This window comes from Triticum dicoccoides, chromosome 4B, assembly GCF_002162155.2.
Source record: "Triticum dicoccoides isolate Atlit2015 ecotype Zavitan chromosome 4B, WEW_v2.0, whole genome shotgun sequence".
Classification (NCBI taxonomy): domain Eukaryota; kingdom Viridiplantae; phylum Streptophyta; class Magnoliopsida; order Poales; family Poaceae; genus Triticum; species Triticum dicoccoides.
The window spans coordinates 376769469-376792456 of NC_041387.1; the positions used below are offsets into that span (position 1 = coordinate 376769469).

At 45.9% G+C, this 22988-nt stretch overlaps 1 protein-coding gene, 1 long non-coding RNA gene and 1 pseudogene across 6 annotated transcripts; 1 reads left to right on the top strand and 2 right to left on the bottom strand.

Annotated features, from left to right (window-relative positions):
* Window positions 1–15193: 15193 nt before the first annotated feature.
* LOC119293638 lies at window positions 15194–16628 on the bottom strand. The gene is made up of 2 exons (XR_005143165.1): window positions 16183–16628; window positions 15194–15544 (listed from the first exon to the last, which is right to left on the bottom strand). It is a non-coding gene; the product is annotated as an uncharacterized LOC119293638 (long non-coding RNA).
* A 1778-nt stretch (window positions 16629–18406) lies between these two features.
* LOC119293639 (plasma membrane ATPase-like) lies at window positions 18407–21589 on the bottom strand. Of its 5 annotated transcripts, none has more exons than XR_005143167.1 (5): window positions 21515–21589; window positions 21276–21436; window positions 20981–21154; window positions 20107–20215; window positions 18407–19889 (listed from the first exon to the last, which is right to left on the bottom strand). XR_005143167.1 is itself a non-coding variant. In XM_037572033.1 (4 exons), exons 1-4 carry the CDS (start codon window positions 21585–21587, stop codon window positions 20192–20194), a joined length of 432 nt encoding a protein of 143 aa, XP_037427930.1. In that variant the 5' UTR covers window positions 21588–21589; the 3' UTR covers window positions 18407–20191. The 5 variants fall into 5 exon arrangements, 2 of the variants coding, with proteins under 2 accessions (XP_037427930.1, XP_037427931.1); XR_005143166.1 differs by having other exon boundaries at window positions 18407–19115; window positions 19277–20215; XR_005143168.1 differs by having other exon boundaries at window positions 20107–20282.
* Window positions 21590–21876: 287 nt separating this feature from the next.
* LOC119293640 lies at window positions 21877–22847 on the top strand (annotated as a pseudogene).
* The last annotated feature ends 141 nt before the right edge of the window (window positions 22848–22988 follow it).

The following is a 22988-nucleotide window of genomic DNA, read 5'->3' on the forward strand; positions in this document are numbered from 1 at the left end:
GTTGAACTTAATTCATGACTAACTTTGCCACAACTAAGCTTAGGCAAAGTTATTAGTTCTTCAAAATGAGAGCCACAAGTTGGCAAGCCTAAGGGAATCTTGGTTTGTATGTCATGTGGGGCCTTAGTGTGGCTTGCCTAAGGTGTGGCTTGAACCAAACACTCACCTAAGTTAATCAAACTTGCCTAACCTTACGTGTGGCAATCTTTGGCAATCTTAGTGGCTGTTTGGTTCCTAGCCACACTTTGCCACAACTAACCTTAGGCAAGTTTGACCAAGTTAGGTAGGTGTTTGGTTCTAGCCACACCTAAGGAAAAGATTTATTTTATGAGCAGTGAGCCCCACATGTCATAGACACAAAGGGGCTGTTTGGTTCTAGGCCTAGCAATGCCACACTTTGCCACACATTTTTGCCAAGCTTGCCTAAGGTTAGTTCATCAAAATGAGAGCCAGAAGTTGGAAAGCCTAAGGGAATCTTGCCACATTTTTTATGTGTATGCCATGTGGGGCCCAAGTGTTGCTTGCCTAAGATGTGGCTTGAACCAAACACTCACCTAAGTTGGTCAAACTTGCCTAACTTTAGGTGTGGCAATCTTTGGCAAAGTTAGTCACAAACCAAATAGGCCCTAATAATTGTGTGGCAAGATTCCCTTAGGCAAGCCAAAGTGTGTCTATATCTATACCCCTATATAGTGTGTGAATAACTTTTAAAGTTGGTCGTTGGATGAAGCCAATCCAACGGTACAAAGATGGCAAATCCGATCACTACTTGCCGTTGGATATGATCTACATTCCACCAGATTTTGCCACATGTAGAATCTAGAAAACTCCAGATGTAGAAGCATATTGTACAAACCACCAGAATCTCATGCGTGCAATGCACGTGTACCTTACTAGTACTAGTTGGTAGTAGTAAGAAACAAATTCCAGTTTTGGCACGAGCTCGTACTGCAGGAGCACCACAAGGCCTGCCGCAGGAGTTACATTTCCCTCTCGGGACCCACGGAACCGAACTTCAGTGGCTTAGTGCCCGGCCTATGAGTCATTGTCATGCAGACCTTAAATGCGGCTGGCCCACATGTCATTCTCATGGTGGTGGCATGGTTCGCGACTCACTCATTCGAGATGAACCTGCTGGTGGTGGCGTTGCCGTGGCGAGGGTGCCACAGCTGGGTGTCGGGGCGTTACGAGGTGTAGATGGCCACACCGGCGGGTACTACTTGTAGTACAGAAGTACTCCAGCTGAGGATTGATGCCCGGGACGAAATGTGTCACAGCCGCTGGATGAAAATTCGATGGTGCGAGAGTACGGATCAGAGCACAGCAGCGGAGCAGGCAAACCGCGTCCAATCGGGTGTGTCTGTGGTAGAAAGTTGATGGTCGCCGCAGTTCAGCTGGCCCGCATGCCATGCACACAAAGGCAGAGGAGCGGTGGGGCCGAGAGGGATGAGGGGCACGTCGGGGGGATGAGGATCCCCTAACGCGAACAATCCTACCATTCTGTCACTGACATGTGGGACCCACAAGCGGGGGTCCCACCTATCAGTGAAGGAAAGGCAGGGCAAGGCAGTGATAGCCATGTCAGAGGATCCATGTCCACGTCGGGGGACATCATGCCGTGGGTTGGAGCGGCGTCGTGGGAATCGCGTGTGGGTGTGGCAGTGGTAGAAACAAGAAATGTGATGGTCGTCGTGGTTCAACTTCCATGGACAAGTTATCATGTCTGCTGACACATGTATATCAAAACTAGAGTGTTTATATTTCAAGCACGTGAACAAGTATTATTCTACTACTTTGGATCCATTGCAACGCACGGGCCAGCACATTGGTAGTAGTAGTGTCCATCTCTATCTCTAGAGGCCTTCCCTCGTTCATCATTTTCTCTCACAAGATAACTACTCATACAAATGCATCTTGATGTTCCATGGAACGCACAAGGATGTTTCCTTGGGGGTCTCTCCAGCGCGGCGTGGCCGTAGTTGCAAGTTGACGCCCCTTGAGATGCCGACGTTGAGGGGCACTCAGATTTCCTCCGATGAGCAGGTAAGATGAGTTTGATCACATAGTAAATGCATTCCAAAGACTACTTACGTGTCCATTTCCTAATTCTCCCCCTACCCACTGTTTCACAGGTTAGGCTCGGTGCGAGTGGAGATTGGCTTGCATATGTATGGGAGGGTACCAACATCAATTTGCACAACAATTACAACGGTTACAGCATTCCCGTAGAACCTTTGTCCAACATTGGGATCAGCCATGCAATGGGCCACCGCATGAATTGATACGATGGAACCACGGTGAGATTGAATAATATAGCATGAAGCTTGCACAAGGCGGTCAAAGGTTGACCATGCTGTCTGCGGCCGATTTGTTGCCGTACGAGTACGAAGACGATGTGCTCGTTTCTAACCGCATCTTCGCGGTGACAAACCAGGGGACTTATTTTGTATGGGATACATCCTACGGTATACTCCCTCTCTCCCAGTTTATTTGTTTTGAATCTTTTCGTTTTATAAGTTTCAAATTGAAATTTAGATCTCCCCATCACATGTTGAGATTACAATGTCCATTAAATCGTTGTGTGCATGTATAGTAAAGAAACAAATCTTGAGTTTGGCACGAGTTCGTGCAGCGGTAGCACCACAAGCCCTGGCGCAGGAGTTACATTTCCCTCTTGGGGCCGTCGGGACTGAGCTTCAGCGCCTTACTACACCTACCTTTGAGTCAATAACATGTGGACCCGATAGGTGACTGGTCCACATGTAATGCTCCCGAAGGAAGAGGGGCAGTGGGGCCAAGAGGGGTGAGCCGCAGGTCGGGGGACGTGTGGTGTCATGGGTTCGAGCAGCTTCGTGGTAATCGCATGTGACTGTGGTAGAAACTTGATGCTCGCCGCATTTTAGGTGGCCCACATGTCATGCACACAAAGGCAGAGGGGCGGTGCGGCCGAGAGGGGTGAGGCGCACGTCGGGGGACGTGGTGCCGTGGGTTGGAGAGGCATCGTGGGAATCGCGAGATGAAACATGATGGTCGCCGTAGTTGAACTTCCATGGACAAGATGTCATGTCTACGGACACATGCACATCATACCAATCACTGGAAGGAGTAGCAAAGAAAGCTATATATGCGGATAAATAGTTCCTTATAGTCAAGCGGACCCACGCGACTACTCTGTTCCAAAGACATGCACACCATCGAAATAGTCCATCTATATCAATATACACCGAGAGGGAATAATTTTTTTACAACAGAGGAAATAGTTCATCCATCCATAATGCCCTCCTACTTGTGCAGCCTTTTCTTCTTCTTCTTTTTATTCTTGTTCTCATTTTCTCTGGGAGACGGCTTCGCAACAAGCTCTTTGGACCTTGCAGCTATCTCGAAACTCACATGGGCATCGAGGGCAACATATTTTATCTGCTCGTACATTAAGGGATAATTCTCCCATCCAGATGACCTTAATGCCACCGTCTCGTCACCCTTCTGAAGATTTGCACCGAGCACAAAATTTGCTACGTCGAATAGGGATGGTGTCTGTTTATCACAATCTTCTACAGGAATTTTGATTCTAGTTTGTAGGTCAGCGATGCTTTTCAAATCAAGGTTGTATGGCTCCAGCTTCTATTTGTCCCCTTCGATGGCTGCCCCACAGAAGTATACGTCCTCCTGAGACAAGAAATTGTGAAGCTCACCTGGTATGTAGGGCGAGTGTATGATGTGCTACACCAAAACATCATCTTCGAGGCACAGCTGAAGGACGACGGCGCGTTGGATCTTCCCAGGGGCACGCTCCGTGTACTCTGCGTCGAGACCGATGACCCTTGTCTCTACCTTTTCGAGGGAGTTGGATACATTGTTGATCCACTGATGAACAACCCTTGGGTGGACGGTGACGGTGGCAACTATGCTCATCGGGCCTTCGACGAGGACATGTTGGACGCTAAAAACCTGCATCTCCATCTCTTTCGCCATTTGGTACTACTGGAATGGAGGGCTATGGTTTGGAGAATTACGATTAGATGGCTAGTCTAACTGAAGTAGTAGATGATTATTTCAAGAGGTTAAAACAATGTGAACGTAGTGGGGTTTGGATGCAAATGAAGACGAAGGGGAGGTGAAGAAGCTGAGGAAAACCAGTTCCCGATGGAGAAGTAAATGGGAGAAGTGGCGTGCAGGAAGTTGATTAGACGGCTAGGTAGACTAAACGAAAAGGCTATGCGGGTAGACTGATGAGTCGTACATGTTCGTGTACGTGCCCATCCTTCCTGATAGGTGGGACCTATGCAAACAGATAAAAAAATGTGTCGTGGCTGGTTCAGATGGATATTGGCGCGTGAGTGGGAGACACAACATTCTCTGATTAAGGAATACTCCCTCCGTTTAGGTGAGCATAAGTCACCTTAAGAAAGTCAGGTTTTCCCAAAACCTTTAGGCGTGGAGCATTAACTTCCTACTCGATCCCCTCCCAGCCTCGTTAGCCGGCGTTCTCTTCCTCTGCTGTCGCGTTCTACCTTTCCATTTTTCCTCTTCTCAAGGGTTGAACGATCTGCATGCCGTCCTTGATGCACCAGAACGACCACTGCATGCATCATGGCAGGGTGTTGATTGGGCATGCACGAGAATTTGGTTCTGCTCGCAATATTGATGATACCTGAACGATGAAGTGAACAGGCATGCTAGCACGGGAGACCTATTTCCGCTATACAATACTGGAGTACGCATGTTCCTACTACTACTACTACTACTACTACTACTACTACTAGTAGTAGTAGTAGTAGTAGTAGTAGTAGTAGTAGTAGTAGTACTAGTAGTAGTAGTAGTACAACTGTGGTACACTTGATGGTCAAAATACTATTCATCCGGTCCTCACAGTGAAGTGATAACACCCTGCACCTGACACTAGTCCAGGCGGCGTGTTCGGGTTACCAAAGTCAGCCTCAGCCTGTGCACTGTGCAGTCTGTCACCGCCGCTGTACAACACATTGGCGCCTCGCCTCGTCTCCCTCTCCCCTCCCATAGCACCACTCCATGTCCATCTCCTTCTCCGTCTCCGTCTCCATCTCACTGTGCCCCTGTGTACCATTGCCTCACTCGCCTCCCCTAGTACCACTATTCCCTCGCTAGCCGCTCCAGCACCGACAACCTTCTCCCCGTAAATCAAGCCCCCAAAAACCCCCACCTTCCAAACTCCACCATGGCCGAACGTGAACCGCGCAGCATCCATATGAGCCGCGATTGGAGCAATCTCCCCAGTGACATCCTCGACCTCTGTTGTTCGTGTATCGATATGTTAAGCGCCCTACGGCTGGCTGCATGCTCGAGGGACATGCACACGGCCATCGTTGAAGCGAGGCCTAAGCTTTTCAAGACACCCTGCTTGCTGCTATCTGGTCTTGCGAGATTGGCTCACCATAATACGGAGGGGTACATGATGCCCCTCGACTTCAATCCGATCTCCATTAGCCGAAACTTCTTTGCAGGTATGTAGTGGGTCGCCGTAGATCATTTCCCTCGACATCGATCCGATCACCATCGCCCGAAACTTCTTGGCGGGTATGTACTGGGTCGGCATGAACGCCCACTAGATGGCTGCCTTCAGAGAAGACGGTAAAAAGTTGGTGCTCATGAACTTCCAGACCTCCCATGAGATTATCCTTCCTCCGTTGGATTATATAGAGTATTACCATTGCGTCCAAGTCATCTAAATTACCACGTCAGTTGGACGGACCTTGTTTCCAGAAGATTGTAATCTGCCAAGTGCCCACACGACATGCGAATTACGCAGACTTCAAGCTAATTGCCTTGTTCGACCGCGGACTCGCCTATCTTTACGCCGGTGCCTTCTTTAGATGGAGACAACTCAGCTCGCAGTGGACCATCGTCAAAGCTGATACACACTTCTGTGATGCTATTGAACACAATGGCATCATCTACGCGATCGACAAAGCAGATGGCACCACGTATTGCTGGGACGGCGTGTGTAAGTTGTTTCCATCTCATGTTAATGATGACGCCATGACACTGTTTGAACTTTTTGTGATGATTGGCATATCCCTGTTTGAGCAGAATTTGAGTAGAACTATGGCAATGTATTACAGACACCGTAAATCAGCTATATTTGGAATGAGTTAATTCATGCGATTGTGACCATGTCATTACAGCCAATTTGTACCCTGAATAATCAAACGGTTAGGAATATATGGACATTATCCTTATTTTTACAGTAATCTATATACTACTACTAAATATGAGTGTGTATCAATGGCCATGTTAGTTTCCTCATTTTCATGATGTAGAAACATGCACCACATTGTTGGTTTCATCTAACCATACATTAGGGAAGTAAGTGTGCATATGGAGAACTCTATATTGAAAGTAGTGAAATCCTGTAATGCTTACAGTGTGTACATACCTATATTCGCCCTTCAGCAATTAATGGCTGGAATAATATCCTCACAAAAATTTTGCCCACAGAACACGAGTATATAACAATGCATGGTCTGTTAGTTACCTTGAAGAATTTGTTTGTGAGGACAGAACATGATTACATAACATGCATGACATAGTAGTTTCCTGTGAAGAATCAATTACGAGATAACATGAGTATAACCATGCATGGCACTTCTATATTTTTGAATCCAGTATACATTTCCCTGTATTTTCCTCCCAGTTCCAACAGGGACATATCAATGATATTTCTTGCATTATCCTACTCATACTCTGAACAATGCTGATCTTACATTAACAATGACTGTCCTTTTTGATATGATGCAGTGTCCCTACAGTTACTGCCCTTTGTAATCACACCACCTTTGCCAAAAACAGGGAAGCACAACTGGTTCCTCGCTCGATCAGACGACGGCAAAAGACTGATGAGCATTCGGACACATGAGCCGGAAAAGTTATTTTGCAAAAAAACCACTGTATACAAGCACCGTGTAATACGTGAGTATCCGGACAGTGGCTGTTACGTCTATGAGCAGGATACCAGCTTGTTGGGGCCTTTAGGATTTTTTAGTTGGAGGCGGGTAAACAGCCTTGGTTCACACTCTCTGTTTCTTGGACTCAATTATCCGATTAACCAGGAGATCACCGTTGGCAAGGACCTTGATGGCAGAGAGGCTCTGTTTGCTATGGAAAACTATGTCTACATAGAGAGCCCTAGGAGTTCGGGAGCAAACTCCCCTGATTGTCAACGATACAGCCTGCAGCCAAAAGAAGGCGAGAATGACAAAGGCATCCGGATTAACTTTGATCCTTGGATGTCTCAATTATGACATGCAGTGATGTGGTTCAAGCCTTCAGGTTGATAGGTAATTGGGCTGTTGCATCGAAAGGGTGGAGTACTGGTGTCTCCGGATCACTGGTCGCTGAAGCGGGGCTGCAAATTATGATGGTGTTGGATCATCTCTTCGAATGACTTTGTTGTCTTTGGTGCTGGTTCTGGATGGGTAGTTATTTCTTTTGTTATGCATATTCCTTGTCATTTGGTCATCCTCGTCTATGTCACTCTTACTATGTAATAGTTGCTTCTGTTTAGAATGTCATTCTCGTCTGGATCATGAGAGTCTGAGCGCTGCAGATGGGTGCATTTTGGTGGTGTAGCAAGACTTCTTATGAACTATCATGTCTTGTTGTTTATGTCAGTAGTAGTCACTAGTCAGTGTTTGAATGTTGTATATATCGTTGTTTCGAACTCTTTATTGTCTCGAACTACTAGTGGGCTAAATGAGGTCATCACCATTCTCTAGTGTTCAGAGTATATCTCCTTTTTTTCAAGTTATATAATTTGAGCTCAGTGTCTTTCCAATGATGTACACTTGTTTGGGCCAGTGAGGTGTCGTTGAATATGGGCCGAGTAGTAACGCAATGCCAAATAGGTCAATTATGACTCTCAGGCTGGGCTCTCAAAAGATCCTGAAAAAAAAGGTCGGGCTCTCCAAAAAATAAAGAATAAGGACTCTTAGGCCGACATGTGGGCGCCACCGGTGTTTTCGTGCGCTTGCGCGCCGAGAGCATATTGGCGCGTGCTCGAAATTCATGCTACCTTTTCATCCCCAGTCTCCCGCCCCTCCCCCATCTCTGGAATCTCGATTCCTACTCCAGTTCCCCCAAATCCCCCTCCTGTACTCCATGTACTCAAGCGCACTATCATGTCGCCAGGCAACACAGATCTCCGAGCCGGAGATGCTGAGGTCCATCCTGCCTTCGTTCGCTGCATGTTGTCGCTCAACAGTGGCATGGCGATGCTGGACGACCAGTTTGCCAGCAAAGTGCGGATGGTAACCATCAACGGCGACCGGCCTCCCGTCTCGCCGGACGACCTTGTCAAAGCTCTTGGCATTGCGCACGGCATCCAAATAAGTGACTTGCTCGTTGAAGTCTGTCCGCCACCGGCTGATTTCTTCGTCAGGTTTCAGATAACTTTCCATTGCAGTCGTGTGTTCGAATCTTCCCAGCATTTGTTCTGGGATGGCGCGCTGGTGAGCTTTGATCGGTGGCACCCAGGATGGGGCTCGGTGCCCTTTGAGCTTGATTGTTTAGCAAAGCTTACCTTTCACGGCATGCCTCGACGTGCTTGGAACAGCGAGTCCATGAACGAGCTTATCAACGACCTTGGAGGTGAGCTCGTAAGTATGTTTGTTCCTCCAGACAGCTGGGCTCTGATGGTTATGGCATGGATGAAGAAGTCGTCCACCATACCGAAGGTGATTGGTGTTGAGATATCGTGCACGAACCGGGGTTGTACTATTCGTCGCCACCAAGGCCGTCGCGGACCACGTAAGGGATGTACCTGTATCGAGTGTTCGTGCATGTCGAAGAAGTGGTCAATCCATCAATCGAAGTCCTGCCGCCGCCGCTGGTGCCAGGGTCCGTTGACGACGTCCATTACAGGAGTCAACGTCAGACTTTCCCCGTGTTGCTCGAAACGATGGATGGCACAGGGCCTACTCCATCGCGCGGCGGAGGCCACTGCTTCTTTGGGAGAAGAGGCAGTGCTGGCTGCCTGGATGTGCTCTAATTTGAGGTAACAACTGAATCTTGTCAGATACTAGTTAAATCCGAGCTATGGGTGTGAAGCACTGATAGTCCAGTACATTTGATTGTGACATGTTCTAATTTTGTACCTGAACTTTTTTTAGAAAGGGTTGTACGTCAACTTAATGTGCTAGCAGAACTTATTGTGTTGTCTGTCTATTTTCTTTGCACAACATTCAAGGTATTTCCCCGTCATTGATAAAGGCGATGAACCGTTATGTACGACTTCATTGGTTTCAACATAGCCCTACCTGTAGCGATCCACTGCTTCCATCCTGATTGTGCCGCCTGCGTGAAATTTTTATGTGCAAGTTCAGTGTGCTATGATGTTCTATATGATCGTGTCAACTATATAAGTTTTTACTGAGCATCAGCAATGCATATGGCTGAAAGATGTATTTACGAGCATCGACTGATGGGTCTCTCTCTCTCTCTCTCACACACACACACACACACACGCACAAGTGGGACCCGTTGAATTATTTATTTGCTCGTGACAGCTTTTAATTAGGTTCCACTGTAATATATCTTTTTTCTTAAGTTATTAATTGAGCTCAGTGACTTCAAAAAGTTGTACAGAAGCATTGTTTGGGCCTTTTGGCGTCGCTGAATGTGGGATGAGTAGCCATGTTAGGTTGTACGGTACTACACAGGACTTTTTTTCAACATAAGCAATGCAACTGGGTCGACAGTTGTACACAATATCCGGGTCAACTTATTATTCTCCGCCCCACTGGGTTGCAAACTTTCCTAGGAGGTATGCATTAGGCTTAACAAGAAAATGGACTTTAAGAAATAATAAATGGGATGTAATTATAATAACTGGGCAGTAACTATGCACCAAACGCGTAATTAGTTTAATATATATATTATTTTTGGAATTTGAAAATTTTAATTTCATTACTTGTTGCGCGCGCAATATTTCGTTGGATTTTAACGTAATACAACTTTATTTTGAAATTATATTTAACCTGACTAGAAATTTCGGATAAAAATATTTCGTATCCCATCAAATGTGGGAATTTTTTTGAATTCTGTTTTGAGCGGTTGTTTGAAATTATTAATCGTTGTCCTAGCTAGAAGTTGGGTTGTACTTTTAACAAACTGTAAATGGGCTGTAGTAAATTCCACTAGAATTAAAAATGGGTTGTACATTCTTACAAATCGCAAATGGGCCATATGTTCTCCGTCAAATGCGAGCTGTGGGCCTACTAAGTTGATGTGTACCAAGGGCTTTGTCAACTTAGTCAATATAAACGATTCTAGCTGCAGTGATCGTACGATGTCCATCCAATGGCCATAGTGCTTCTTCAACCTCTGGTCTTCTTGCTCCAGCCGCCCAAAGCAGGGCCAGTCGTGCCGCGTGCTCCTACCTCCCGGCGCCGGCTGTGATGCCGCGGAGGCCTCACTGCCCCGTACTACTCCCACCGCTGGCCACGCCAGCCCTCTACTCAACCACACCCCCTGTTATTCTGCGGCGACGACAGCCTCACACCGCAGCCGAACCAGTGAACCCTCGTACTCCTCTCCGCGCGGGCTTCCACTGTTGCGTCTTCCCCGGCTCCGCGTCGTCCCCTTCCTAGGCCTCACTGTTGTCCACCGCCCTGGTGCTCTCGGCGCGGCATGGTCAATGTGGTCAACGACCGTCTTCCATTGGAAGAGTACTATACGTGGAGAGGCTGACAGCTGGGTCCACGCGGCTGCAAGGAAGTGCCTCCTTATTACGCGCAAAATAATTATTCCTCCACCTGACAGAAGGGACCCACCGGACGGGCCACCTTATTTCAGGAAAAAACGTTTCCCCCCTGACTGCTGGGACCCACCGGACGGGCCACTGTATTTCACGAAAAAAAATGTTCCCCCCGCTGTCAGCTCGGACCCACCGGAAGTGCCTCCTTATTACACAAAAAAATGAGTACTCCCCCTGCTAGCTGGGACCCACCTTGGTGGGAGGCTGACTTGTGGGCCTACAAAGTTGACGGGGACGGAGAGCTTTGTCAACTTAGTCAATATGAACGATTCTAGCTCCAGTGACCATACGATGTCCATCCAACGGCCGTAGTGCTTCTTCAACCTCTGGTCTTCTTGCTCCAGCCGCCCAAAGCAGCGCTGGTCGTGCCGCATGCTCCTGCCGCCCGTGGCCGGCTGTGATGTCGCGGAGGCCTCACCGCCCCCTACTACTCCCACCGTTGGCTAGGCCATCCCTCTACTCACCCAGTCCCCCTGTTATTCTGCGGCAACGGCAGCCTCACACCGCAGCCGAAGGAGTGAACCCTCATACTCCTCTCCGCATGGGCATCCACTGCCGCGTCTGCCCCGGCTCCGCGTCTTCCCTTTCATAGCCTCGCCGTTGTCCATCGCCCTAGTGCTCTCAGCGCGGCGTGGTCAACGTGGTCAAGGAACGACTTCCATCGGACATGGACTGTACGTGGAGAGGCTGAAAGCTGGGTCCACGGCCGCAGCAAGGAAGTGCCCCCTTATTACACAGAAAATAATGATACCTTCACCTGACTGCAGGGACCCACCCGGACAAGCCACTGTATTTCGCAAAAAGAACGTTTCCCCCCTGAGTGCTGGGTCCCACCAGCTACATCTTCGCACACAAGGAAGTGCGTCTGGGAAAAAATGATTTGCCCCCCTTACTGCTAGGACCCACCAGCTACATCTTCGCACGCAAGGAAGTGCGTCCGAAAAAAACGATTCACCCCCCTGACTGCTGGGACCCACCAGCTACACCTTCGCACGCAAGGAAGTGCGCCCGGGCAAAAAAACGATTCGTCCCCCTGACTGCTGGGACCCACCAGCTACATCTTCGCACGCAAGGAAGTGCTTGATAGTCGGGACCCACCTGGTCGAAGCGTATGTAGCGTTGTCATTCTGGTCGCGACGTGTACGTACATACTGGTGGATGTAGAGGCACACACGTGTCGTAGTAGAGGCTCGCACGTAGGATGTACACGTACGTACATCGGCCAGTGTGCAAGAAAGAAAATATGGCCACGTATGTGTACATACGGGCGGGGTCTCGAACGCCTACTCGCGCATACGTACGGCCAGGGCTCATGTACATGGCTGGGCCAGAACGGAGAAACAACATCGTTGTCGTGTTCATGGGGAGCCAACCGGCTGGGTCGGAATGGAATGCGTCGTCGTGTTCATCGGGAGGGCTTGGACGGAATAGGCGATGGAAACGAGGCCTGCCGTACCGCAGAACGAAGGAAACTGCCTTATGCTCGACCGACCACGTTCGAAACGGGATCCTGTTCATTGGGAGGGGTCTGGCGTACCGCAAAACAGAGGAAACGGACCTCCTACAGTCGAAACGTGGGTCCTGTTGATCGGGAGGGGTGTGGCGTACTGCAAAACGGACGAAATGGACTTGTGTTGGAGCGCTACGGTCGAAACGGGGGTGCTGTTCATCGGGAGGGGTGTGGCGTACCGCAAAACGGGACTCCACGGGATAATGTTCAACTCCACCGTCGACCTCCTCCACCCTCCACGGGCTACCGTCGACCTCCTCTAGCCTCCACGGGCTCCTGTTCATCCAGCCTCCACCGCGCGCTACTCCACCGGCTACTGTTCAACCACCCCTCCACGGGCACCCCCTCCATCGTCTACTGTTCATCCAGCCCTCCACGGGGTCGTCCTGTTCATCCAGCCCTCCACGGGGTTCTGCTCATCGCCCCAACCGGCTCAATCGATTGGGGTCATGTTCATCCAGAGGCAATGCCACCGCTCACTGTTCATTCAACCCTTCCCACAACGCTCACTGTTCATTCCAGAGGCAGCATCGACCGGCTTCAGTTAGCAGTAGTAGCGAAGGAATCGCTCGATCGGGTTCAGTTAACAGCCATCAATCGATCGCTCGGGTTCAGTAATGCATAGCCTGCAATGCAATCGCTCGGGTTCAGTTAGAGCCAACGCCTCGCACACACGCGCATACGTGTATGAGGGAAACACGCATCGCTCGGCCCCCGACCACCCACCGTAACCGGGAACTCCCCGAAATTTTCCTGGCCCTCGCTTCTACCACAGTGTTTTCCGTCATCGATGGCCCAAAGAATGTCATGCAGCTGCGTCTCCGGCCTGCACAGGACGAAAATCTCATTTTCTGTCATGATTTTTGTCTTAAAAGTTGGAGCCCACCACATCTATGATGATATCGGGTTTTGTCACAATTATCATCATAGAAGTGTCATAAGCATGACAGAAAAAAAATTCATTCGACCCAAAATGTCACGGATGTGTCTTTTTTTGTAGTGCCAGTGAAAGAAGGGGAAACAACATGTATGTATCGTTGCTATTAAGGATAACATGATGGGGTCTATTTCTACATAAATAGGTCTTGTCTACATCATGTCATCGTTCTTATTGCATTACTCCATTTTTCCAGGAACTTAATACACTAGATGCATGCTGGATAGCGGTTGATGTGTGGAGTAATAGTAGTAGATGCAGGAGTCGGTTTACTAATCTTGGATGTGATGCCTATTTAATGATCATTGTCTGGATATCGTCATGATTATTTGAAGTTCTATCAATTGCCCATAAATAAATGTTTTCCCACCATTTGCTATTTTTTTTGAGAGAAGCCACTAGTGAAACCTACGCCCCTGCTCTCTGCTCAACATATATGCCTTTGCGATCTATTTTTATTTGTTTTTATTTGCAGATCTATTAAACCAAAAATACAAAAATACCTTGCTGCAATTTATTTATTCTATGATCTATTTATCCTATCTACCACTTTTATCTCATGTTATTTGCCTATTTTGAGGCGTCGTACCCAAAAGGGATTGACAACCCCTTTAACACGTCGGGTTGCGAGTATTTGTTATTTGTTTGCAGGTGCTATTTACGTGGTGTGAGGAGGTTCTCCTACTGTTTCAATAACTTTGGTCTCATCACTGAGGGAAATACCTACCGTCGCTATACTGCATCATCCCTTCCTCTTTGGGAAAATCCGATGTAGTTCTAGCACACATCAGCTACCTATGTAAGTGGATATTTAATTTGGTTATGCAACCATGTCATTATAAGTGTGTGTATGTATGTGTGTGTGCGTGTATCGGACTCCTCTTTTGTACTCCCAAAAGTACATACTCTCACCTCTTAACTGATGCTTCAGTTTGGATATACCCAATCACAGGAAACAAACAGCCAATGCATGCAAGACCACACACATGCATGCGTGTGGTGGATCCTAAAATTAAGGGATTCACTACCAGATACCTAATCCATCCATGTGCATGCACCGTTCAACAAAAAAAGAACCTTTTATTTTTCATGTCCCCACAAGAAGAAAGGGTGTGTACTGTCCTTTTTAATTAAGTATATACTGTTTTTGTTTTGCATGTACAGTATATACTGCTTGGTTTCATAATATGCACATACTGGGGCTTTTTTATTTAGAATGAGTTGTTATTAATTGCTTGTAATCAAAAGAGGTATGTACTGGTTTTATTGAGTATATATTACGTTCATACAAATGAGTGTGTACTGCCTTTTATATCAGTATATACTGCTTTTTTGGGCGGGGATAGAGTATATACTGCTTGGTTCCATAATAAGCATATACTGAGATTTTTTTTTCCTTCGAAAGGACCTTGTACACTAGTACTTCATCGCCAAAAACTGAAAGAAGTATATACTGCTTGGCAACTTTATCCATGTATGTTGATCTAATGTGTATATGCTACTTTTTTTGAACATCAGTACAGACACAAGCGCTCATACATACGCGCATACCCTCATCTCTATGAACGCATACACGCACACCCTACCTTTATGAGCACATCCGAGAGACTGAGCCAACATGTCATCTTGAAATTTTTACGAAGTCACCATAGGCGTCTTGTCGACGACGGGAATGTCTCCTCCCACTGAAAGCTAACCATCCAACCACAGGTTGGTTCGCGGTATATGCTACTTTCAAAACAAATGCGTATACTACAATTTGATGGACAATAAAGGACTGGTCAGTTTTTAAGATCGGTTGAGTATGCATACTACTTTGTAACAGAGTAGTGTAAATTTACTTCTTTTTTTGCTAAGAGTGTATATTTACTTAGCAAACATAGGATCGTCGATTAGTAGTATATATGCTATGTATTTTTTGCAAGCAAGGAGAATACACAATGGAATTTCTCTGATATACTTCAAAAAGAACTATCCATATTTTTTGAACTGAACAAAGGGTATCACAGTACTGTTCGCTCTGTGTGTTATATACATGTAAACAAAAGTAACTGCTTCTTCAGAGATCTATCAAGTGGCACCATGGTTAACAAGATACTTGATACATTGGTACATCATGTACAGAAATTTGCATCTTGATAGAAACATGTACACTGCCTAAAGCAAACTGGACTATGCAGCTACTTTTTTACATCTTCAAAAAGGTTTAATGCTTAAAAACACTGCAGAAGAAAAAAGAGGTATATGTTCCCGCAAGCTTCAGATAACACCACATGTACTTCTGGAGGTGCTCCTCAGTCAAACAAATCTACAAGTTTTACGTACATGGATATTCAATGGAAAACAATTAGCAACATAAGGTAGACTGGACTCAAGAAACATTGTACAAGTGTACATACCTAATATCTAGCTATATATAGAAAAACATACTGAACTGGGTACTATTATTTTTTATTATTTATTTTTTTGCGGGTCTACTGAACTGGGTAATAAGAGAAAAGAAACAGAAAAAAGAGCTTAAAAATTGTTTACACCAGAAACTGTAAGTAATCTGATCTATGGACTTTGTTAAGGTGTTTAAGGATAAAAAAATAATTAGGTAGATTGGGTGAGAGAAGGTGCTTCTCATCAAGTTCTACAATCAGTTTGGGCAGTGGCCGTCACAGTTAAATAGAGAACTGGACAATATTCTCAATATACTAACGAACATACTCACTTGATTTACTAGAATTTGCATTAACGGGATGATGAATGGGTCTCATATCCTGACTAAACTTGAGACGAATATAGCTATTATTTGGTCTCGCTAATACATTGTCTACTCCATTATTAGAAGAAAAAAATGCAGAAAATACCGCATGCAACCAATTTGTACCAGATCTCTGATGAATTACGCACTGTTGACTCAAAGAAAGATTTAGAAGAAGAAGAGCAGCTAGATCTAACCAGTGATTGGTGGAATCCAAAATTGCTTGTGGTTGGAGAACTTGGAGTAGACTTTTTACGCCCACCACTAAGAACTGGGTTCCATTGTTCTCATGGATGGCACTCGGTTGTTGGCGACGCGGAAGGCAACGATCACCAGATTCCAGCCACCTATAAAATCGACAGAAAACGATAGTTGAGTGCCTTGTCGATCTGGTTTCAAACATGAGAGTCACGTGCCGGCCGGAATCAAACCTGGTCGGTCAGGCCGTTGTTGGCCGGTGAGAAGATGAGTCGCTGCCAATGGAAGCTGCTGCGGAGCGAGCTCCTTCTCTTGGAGGCCGATGTAGACCTCCAAGCTCCAGGTGTGCGAGCCGGCGCCGCCGTCGCGCGCCGCCAATGAGACGGGAGAGATGGATAAGCGCAACGCATATAAGAACGCCTAAAAAATAGGACCAATAACCTCTGTTTGTTTTAAATGGATCCATTTTCACTTATTATTTCTTTAAGTAAAAGCTAAATGGGTGCAGGAGTACATACTCCCAAGAGTACCAACCCATTTTCTCCTCTCTCTTTATATATATACTAGTAGAATGCCCGTGCGTTGCTACGGGCTTTTGAAATATTTTGCTGAAGTTATATAATCATAATGTTACATGTATAGAAAAGATAGTCATTAACAATTAGATAATAATTGAAATGTACTTAACTTAATTTGCAATGTAATTAAGTTGATTACAATATAATTTGACCATGTATTGTATACATAAAGAGCGTTGATCTAATTATTAATGTTTTACGAATTAATATCTGCTTGATGCGTTTAATATATTCTCACACAATATAAAGAAAAAAGTTATCTTTAGGATATTTTAGCAAGTATAATAAAAAATTATTGATCACCTCATAACCATCCTGCAAAAGTAATATATCTAGTTAGTACGAATAATTCATGTGTAAGGTCAAAAAATGTGCAACAGAGAATACTCAACGTGCAAATCGGATGAACCAATAGTTTAGCGTTTCACGAGAGCACAAAATCAAAAGAAAATAGCCAGACACATACCTGTAATTTCCTAAATCAATAGTATATCTTGAATATAGTGAAAACAAAAATAAATGATTGTATCTCAAATATTAAGACAATGAAAAAATTATCTATCCATATTTGTTCGAATACCAACAAAAAATATACATTGCCATCTAGATATATCCGAATTTCAGCCGGGTCATGCAATTTTCAGTGCTTCATTGAATTCTCTCGAGAATCTTTGTAATGTCACTAAATACTTTGGTGTTTCAATCTCTAGCGACTATGATGTATCGATAAGATCCAGAATATATACACAGTGCATTTTTTTGTCGCTGACGTACCAGATTTATCGGCCGATGAATACATATAGAAGATAAATCTACATTTGGTAGCTATTAGAAACCATAAATCATTACAACAATGGACAAGAGACCTTACTTACCAAGTTGCATGACAAGATGTTGTGCTATCAAACAGTGTTGTCAACATCTGAATATTTGGCTTCACACAGAAATCTCTCCCCTTACAGCCGCCTGCCCATCCGCCCCTGTCCCCGTCGCCTCCTTTCCAAAAACGACGTCGCCGCATCCTCCTCGTGCTTCCATGGCATCGACCGACCCCTCCTCTTCCCACTATCTCGCCTCCCAACCACTGGTCGAGCCCGTCCCTTATTATCCCCATAACCGACCATCTCTCGACAGTGTCAGCAACAACCTCCTCTCCCCGCCACAGCATCGCCGGCCTCCTCCCCTGGCGAGAACCTCTCACGCCGCAACATTGGCACCGAGTCCTCGTGCCCATCAACCTGGCATCCTGGTCAATCCAATCTAGGTGGTCTATGCAGAAGGGCTCACTGTTGACGGCGCCCTCGTCGTCTAAATCACGCACAAAGGTGTGACGCCACGAGGAGGGATGGTGCCCTTGTCGACTACATAGGGCACAACGGTGTGACACAGCGAAGAGGAGGGACAACGCCCTTGTCATCCACATGCGGCACATTGATGTGACGCCGCGAGGAGAGACAACGCCATCGGTCTTTAGATCGGGCACAACAGTGTGACGCGGTAATGAGGGGCGGCAAGAAGGAACACCGCCCTTGTCATCTAAATCATGTCGTGTTTGTTTCCCGCCGTAAATCTTCATCTTGTCTTCCTCATCTCATCTCCGCTCATCACTCGACTTGGCTCTACTCCATGTATCTCCACCATAGCTTGTCATTTTTCATCACATCCTAAATATCCCCATTACCAGATGTATGTGTAGATAAAGTAGACATTTTGTTCATCGAATAAAATTGCAAATCTAGGGGAATTTACCTTAGCTTAAAGGACAAGGATGAACCCATGCACAATATCGCTATGCTAATATACCAATTAGAAACATACAAATGTTTTATTGTCAATCAAAGCTAAGGAAAAAAATGATCATACAAATTTGTTGAGATTTTTCTTATGACAATTTGATGTGTCACAAGTTTTGATTTGCAGAGCTATCGCGAGATAATTTGGTTAGGAAAAGGATCACAAATAAAATATTTTGGTGCCATCGAAATTTTCCAATGAATAAAGAATAATAGAATGCTATATAACAAATTGCTAAAGTAACAAGGAAAACATTAGCTTCACCTTCACATAGAGCAACTTCATTTTACAGTCGTATCTCTAGATGGCTACTAAACTAATCCTAGATCATAGGGACAAAAATATAAAGCCTGACAAGGGCAAAAAGCCAGAAGACATCCTACAATCTTACCTACAGATATCGGCACACTGTCAGGTGTTGCCTCTTTGATAAAAGTACAGTTAGACATTTTAGAACGACCGACGTCTTTCAGCTCCTAGAACGTCAATAACTATTCCGATTGATGACTAGGATATTTCCTGGCATCCCACTATGGCCAAGTACAAACTGAAGATAATATCTACATTGAAATAAAGCCATCATTAAAACATGAAAAACTCAATTGCACATAGGTGCTGACTTGAAAGAATTATTCGAGGGGAAGGTAATATATGTACAATAATTTTGAACCCTAATGCATGAAGAGTTAAAAAGATGTCTCTGGAAAATTAAAACATATACTTTGATGATCCATTTGCTAGTGCCATCCAATCAGGGCCTCATTCGCTAAACCATTTGTTGTTAATGTCATTCACATAATTTTCTGTTCACCATCCAAAGCATCAAAAATAGCTACAATACATACGGATGATATTAGCTACAATAACCATGTGTGGTTCAACACCACAAATATTTACCAAATCAGATGTCAAAGACGGAGAAAGATGTCACAAGCTGCACACTGGAAATATAGCTTTGAAATTACAGTTTGACATCTGCTTTGAAATTACAATTTACCATCTGCTTTGAAATATAGCTTTGAAAGATTTCACAAGCTGCACACTGGAAATATTTAGTGATTAGCTGCACACTGGCACACATTAGATCTCAGATACAATACAAATTGAGGAGCAAATCACAGTTTACCATCTGCTTTCAAATTAATTGGCATATCCTCGAGCAAATATCTCTTCAAAGCCAAACAATAAGCACGTACAGTAGATAGTAGCAATCAAACTGGCAACAATTGTAACAAACAAAAATAGCATCAGTACCAGAACCACTTACCTGTGCACGCTGGAGCTTGTTACATGATGAAGCTTAGACTATTACTGTCCGAGCATGACGCATCAATCTGAGGTAGCAGACTCAAGTAAATAAAAAGTTTTTAACCGTACTGCATCATTACAAACGCAGTAGGAAATGTTCCGGTTCTTCCAATCTAGCATACGACCAGAGAAATGTGTGCGATTGGACAAAACGACATAAGACAGAAGATCGGAATGAAGCGTTACAGGTTTTTTAGGTAGTAGAGATAGAGATATGAAGTCAGTTGACAAATCCACCGTCACCTGTGCGTAATTGCTGCCGCTATCGATGTCATTGCGCCATCACCCTAGGAGACGGAGGGCCGATTGGTGCACCTTTGGTAAAGTATCAATCTGATGTCCAGAACATGAACTGCAAATTTCATAATCTCCGTCAATAAGCTCTTGCATAGTTGCAATTTCTTTCAGAATGAGAACCTCTGCAGACAACACAATAGTGTCATAGACATGCATCCTGATATGTCTGAAATTCACGCAATAAAGAATGTTGAACAATCAAAATATTGTTATGCATACTTGTTGGACCAAATTACAGTGTCCTCCTTGCACTAGCAAGTCAAACCATTAACTCACTAAAGCTATCTCAGTCACCGAACACCCGTTCTCTACAAATATTTGTTTGAATATAAGAAAATAAAATACAAATTTAAATTATGAAAAGCAAGGCAGCAGACCTCTTTAGAGGAAGGCTACTATTTATTTCTTAACTGAGATACTAAAACTCGAGCAGAAGACACTCCGTAGTTATAAATAGTTATTCTGAATACTTCAAAACCAACCAGAAACAGTAGGACTTGTCACTTGTTCAGCTCTCCTTTTCATATGAGAGAACAAGTGCCAACGGAACACTTCAAAACCAACCAGGAACAGTAGGACTTGGTTATAACTTGGTGGATTATGATAATGGATTGCAAAGAACATTTTAATTGACCATTTCATACATATGCATTTTTATGTACAACAAAATCAGCTCCTAAAAAGAACGGCATTCATGAAGAGTGTCGACGCCATCTTTATCATTGATTTGTTCTGTTCTCCTTCGGTATTGTTGCAGCTACAACTGAATATGAACACGCACACTCCATTGTTGGAGTGAGGCCGGGTGGGGTGGGCTTACGATATGTGCGACGACGAAGGAGAAGCAGAGCCAGAGCCCCGGGCGCTCCTGGAAGCACCAGCGGCGCGACCGGGTGACGAAGACGAGGGGCTGGCTGATGATGCTCACTTGAAGGTAGAGGGCAGACATCATCGCGTCCTTGTTGCTCCTTAGCGAACGCACGTGGAACTTCTCCTGCAATTTGGAAACAAATAGGAACATTTAGCATGTATTGTCTGTAAAGCAGCACAAGCGACGCCCATAAATTGTCTAGTTTGGAGGGATTAGACATGGCATGGGTTGAAACAACACTTACGCTGAAGAAGTCGGTGCTAGTCATGGCGAAGAAGAACACCACGGTCAACACAGCAAGGTAGGCACCATAGACAATGGCGGTGATGAAGATCTCTAGTAGCTTCCAGCTATCTGGATGTGGGGATGGCTTCACTCTGTCCTTGGAGATGGTCATGATTGTGCCTGAGTTGAGTAAATCAATCAAACAAATGAGCAATGGACAATAACATGTTTGTTTGGCATAATGAATTTGAGACCCACCGTCGTTGAGAATGGCAATGACCAGGATCATAAACGGCGAGAAATCAAACTTCCAAATCAGTGCAATCAGCATAAACCCCAGTTGCAGTTCAGTTCAACAGCAGAAAACGAATTAAATCAAGTCCAATGTATACCTGCCTACCAGTATAGGAATGGTTAATAAGTTCAGAACAATTTTGACTTACCACTATACATTAACAACATAGAAAAGTTCTCCTTCGGCCACTCCTCCTGAAAATATGTGATGTTGTTTCGTGAAACACAGAATTATCAAGTTGAGTCACAACATGCGGCCACAGAATTACGACTAATTGGGTGGCTACCACACCGTCTCAAATCACCAAAATTACCATCGTCTTTGTCTTCAGTCTACTTCCCAAAACGCTTTCAAATCCTACTCCTAGAGGATGCAGGAAACAGGTTGTCAATCTCATATCATCATCGGCCAACAACTTTGCTCCCTCCCTTTCCTGATTATGGTAATTCTGCGAAAAAGGAAAGCATAGTAATAAACCATCAAAGACAAAGTTAAAACATTATTTTTAACACACCAGGATTGCTCAACAGAAGAGGTGTATCAAAACTCAGCGGACAAGGAGAACCCAACGACATTGAGCGAACAAGCCAAGAGCACGACGATGTCCGGCAGCATGGGCCCGACGGCGAGAGCGGCATCGCGCTGCCATCGATGAGGCAGCTGCCCTACCGCTTCACCCAGAGCCCACCTCGCCCACCACGCGCCCGCACCACCACCACTACCTCTTCTCCATCAAGCAGCTCAACACGCTGGGCGCCGCCGCCGTACTGGCCTTCTCGACCACCGTGCCGCTCTCGGAGATCGCCTTTGGCGTTCTGCTCCTCCCCTACCTCCTCCTCCTGGCCACGCTCGCCTTTCCGCAGCGCCCCGGGAAGCCCAACCCGTCCGCGCCTGTCTTCCGTGGCCTCGCGCACCTCCCCTCGCCGCACACACTGTGGGCGGGTTCATCGTCGGTGCTGCGCTCCCGGTGCTGTACATCCTCGACGGCCTCCGCCCCGGGCACACCACGGAGATCGCCGCCGCGGCCCCGCACGCGTTCGTGCTCTCCACGCAGGTCTTCACCGAGGGGCTCACCGCCGCGTTCCCGTGGCGGTTCTCTCTCCCCGTCAGGGCCGCCATACCGGTCATGTACAACGCGAGAAGGATGTTCGCGGCAGGGAAGTGGCTCCGTAAGGAGCTGGAGGGGGCGACTGCGGTGATGGGAAGGGAAGGGGGCGGAGCGATAGGAGGGTGGGTTGGTCGAGGAGTTCCCTGGCGGCGGCGATGGCGTAGGAAACCCTAGTGCGCACGAGGGTAATCGAGGAGAAGAGCTGCTCGCAAGGTTGTTTGGAGCGTTTTTTTTCCTCCGTGGGAGGGTGAAAATCGGTGGAACCAGAGTGGGAGAGGATGACGAAAAAAGACCAGCGAAAATAAACCGCGCGGACTATTCACCAAGTC

What these genes read in the sequence shown, in the direction of transcription:
- LOC119293639 (XM_037572033.1), bottom strand. Translation starts at nt 21,587, where the DNA reads ATGCTGATTGCACTGATTTGGAAGTTTGATTTCTCGCCGTTTATGATC. An exon ending in CTAGCACCGACTTCTTCAGC is followed by an intron (nt 21,155 to 21,275) that starts GTAAGTGTTGTT and finishes TCCAAATTGCAG; the next exon opens with GAGAAGTTCCACGTGCGTTC. An exon ending in CCTTCGTCGTCGCACATATC is followed by an intron (nt 20,216 to 20,980) that starts GTAAGCCCACCC and finishes TGAAATTTGCAG; the next exon opens with TTCATGTTCTGGACATCAGA.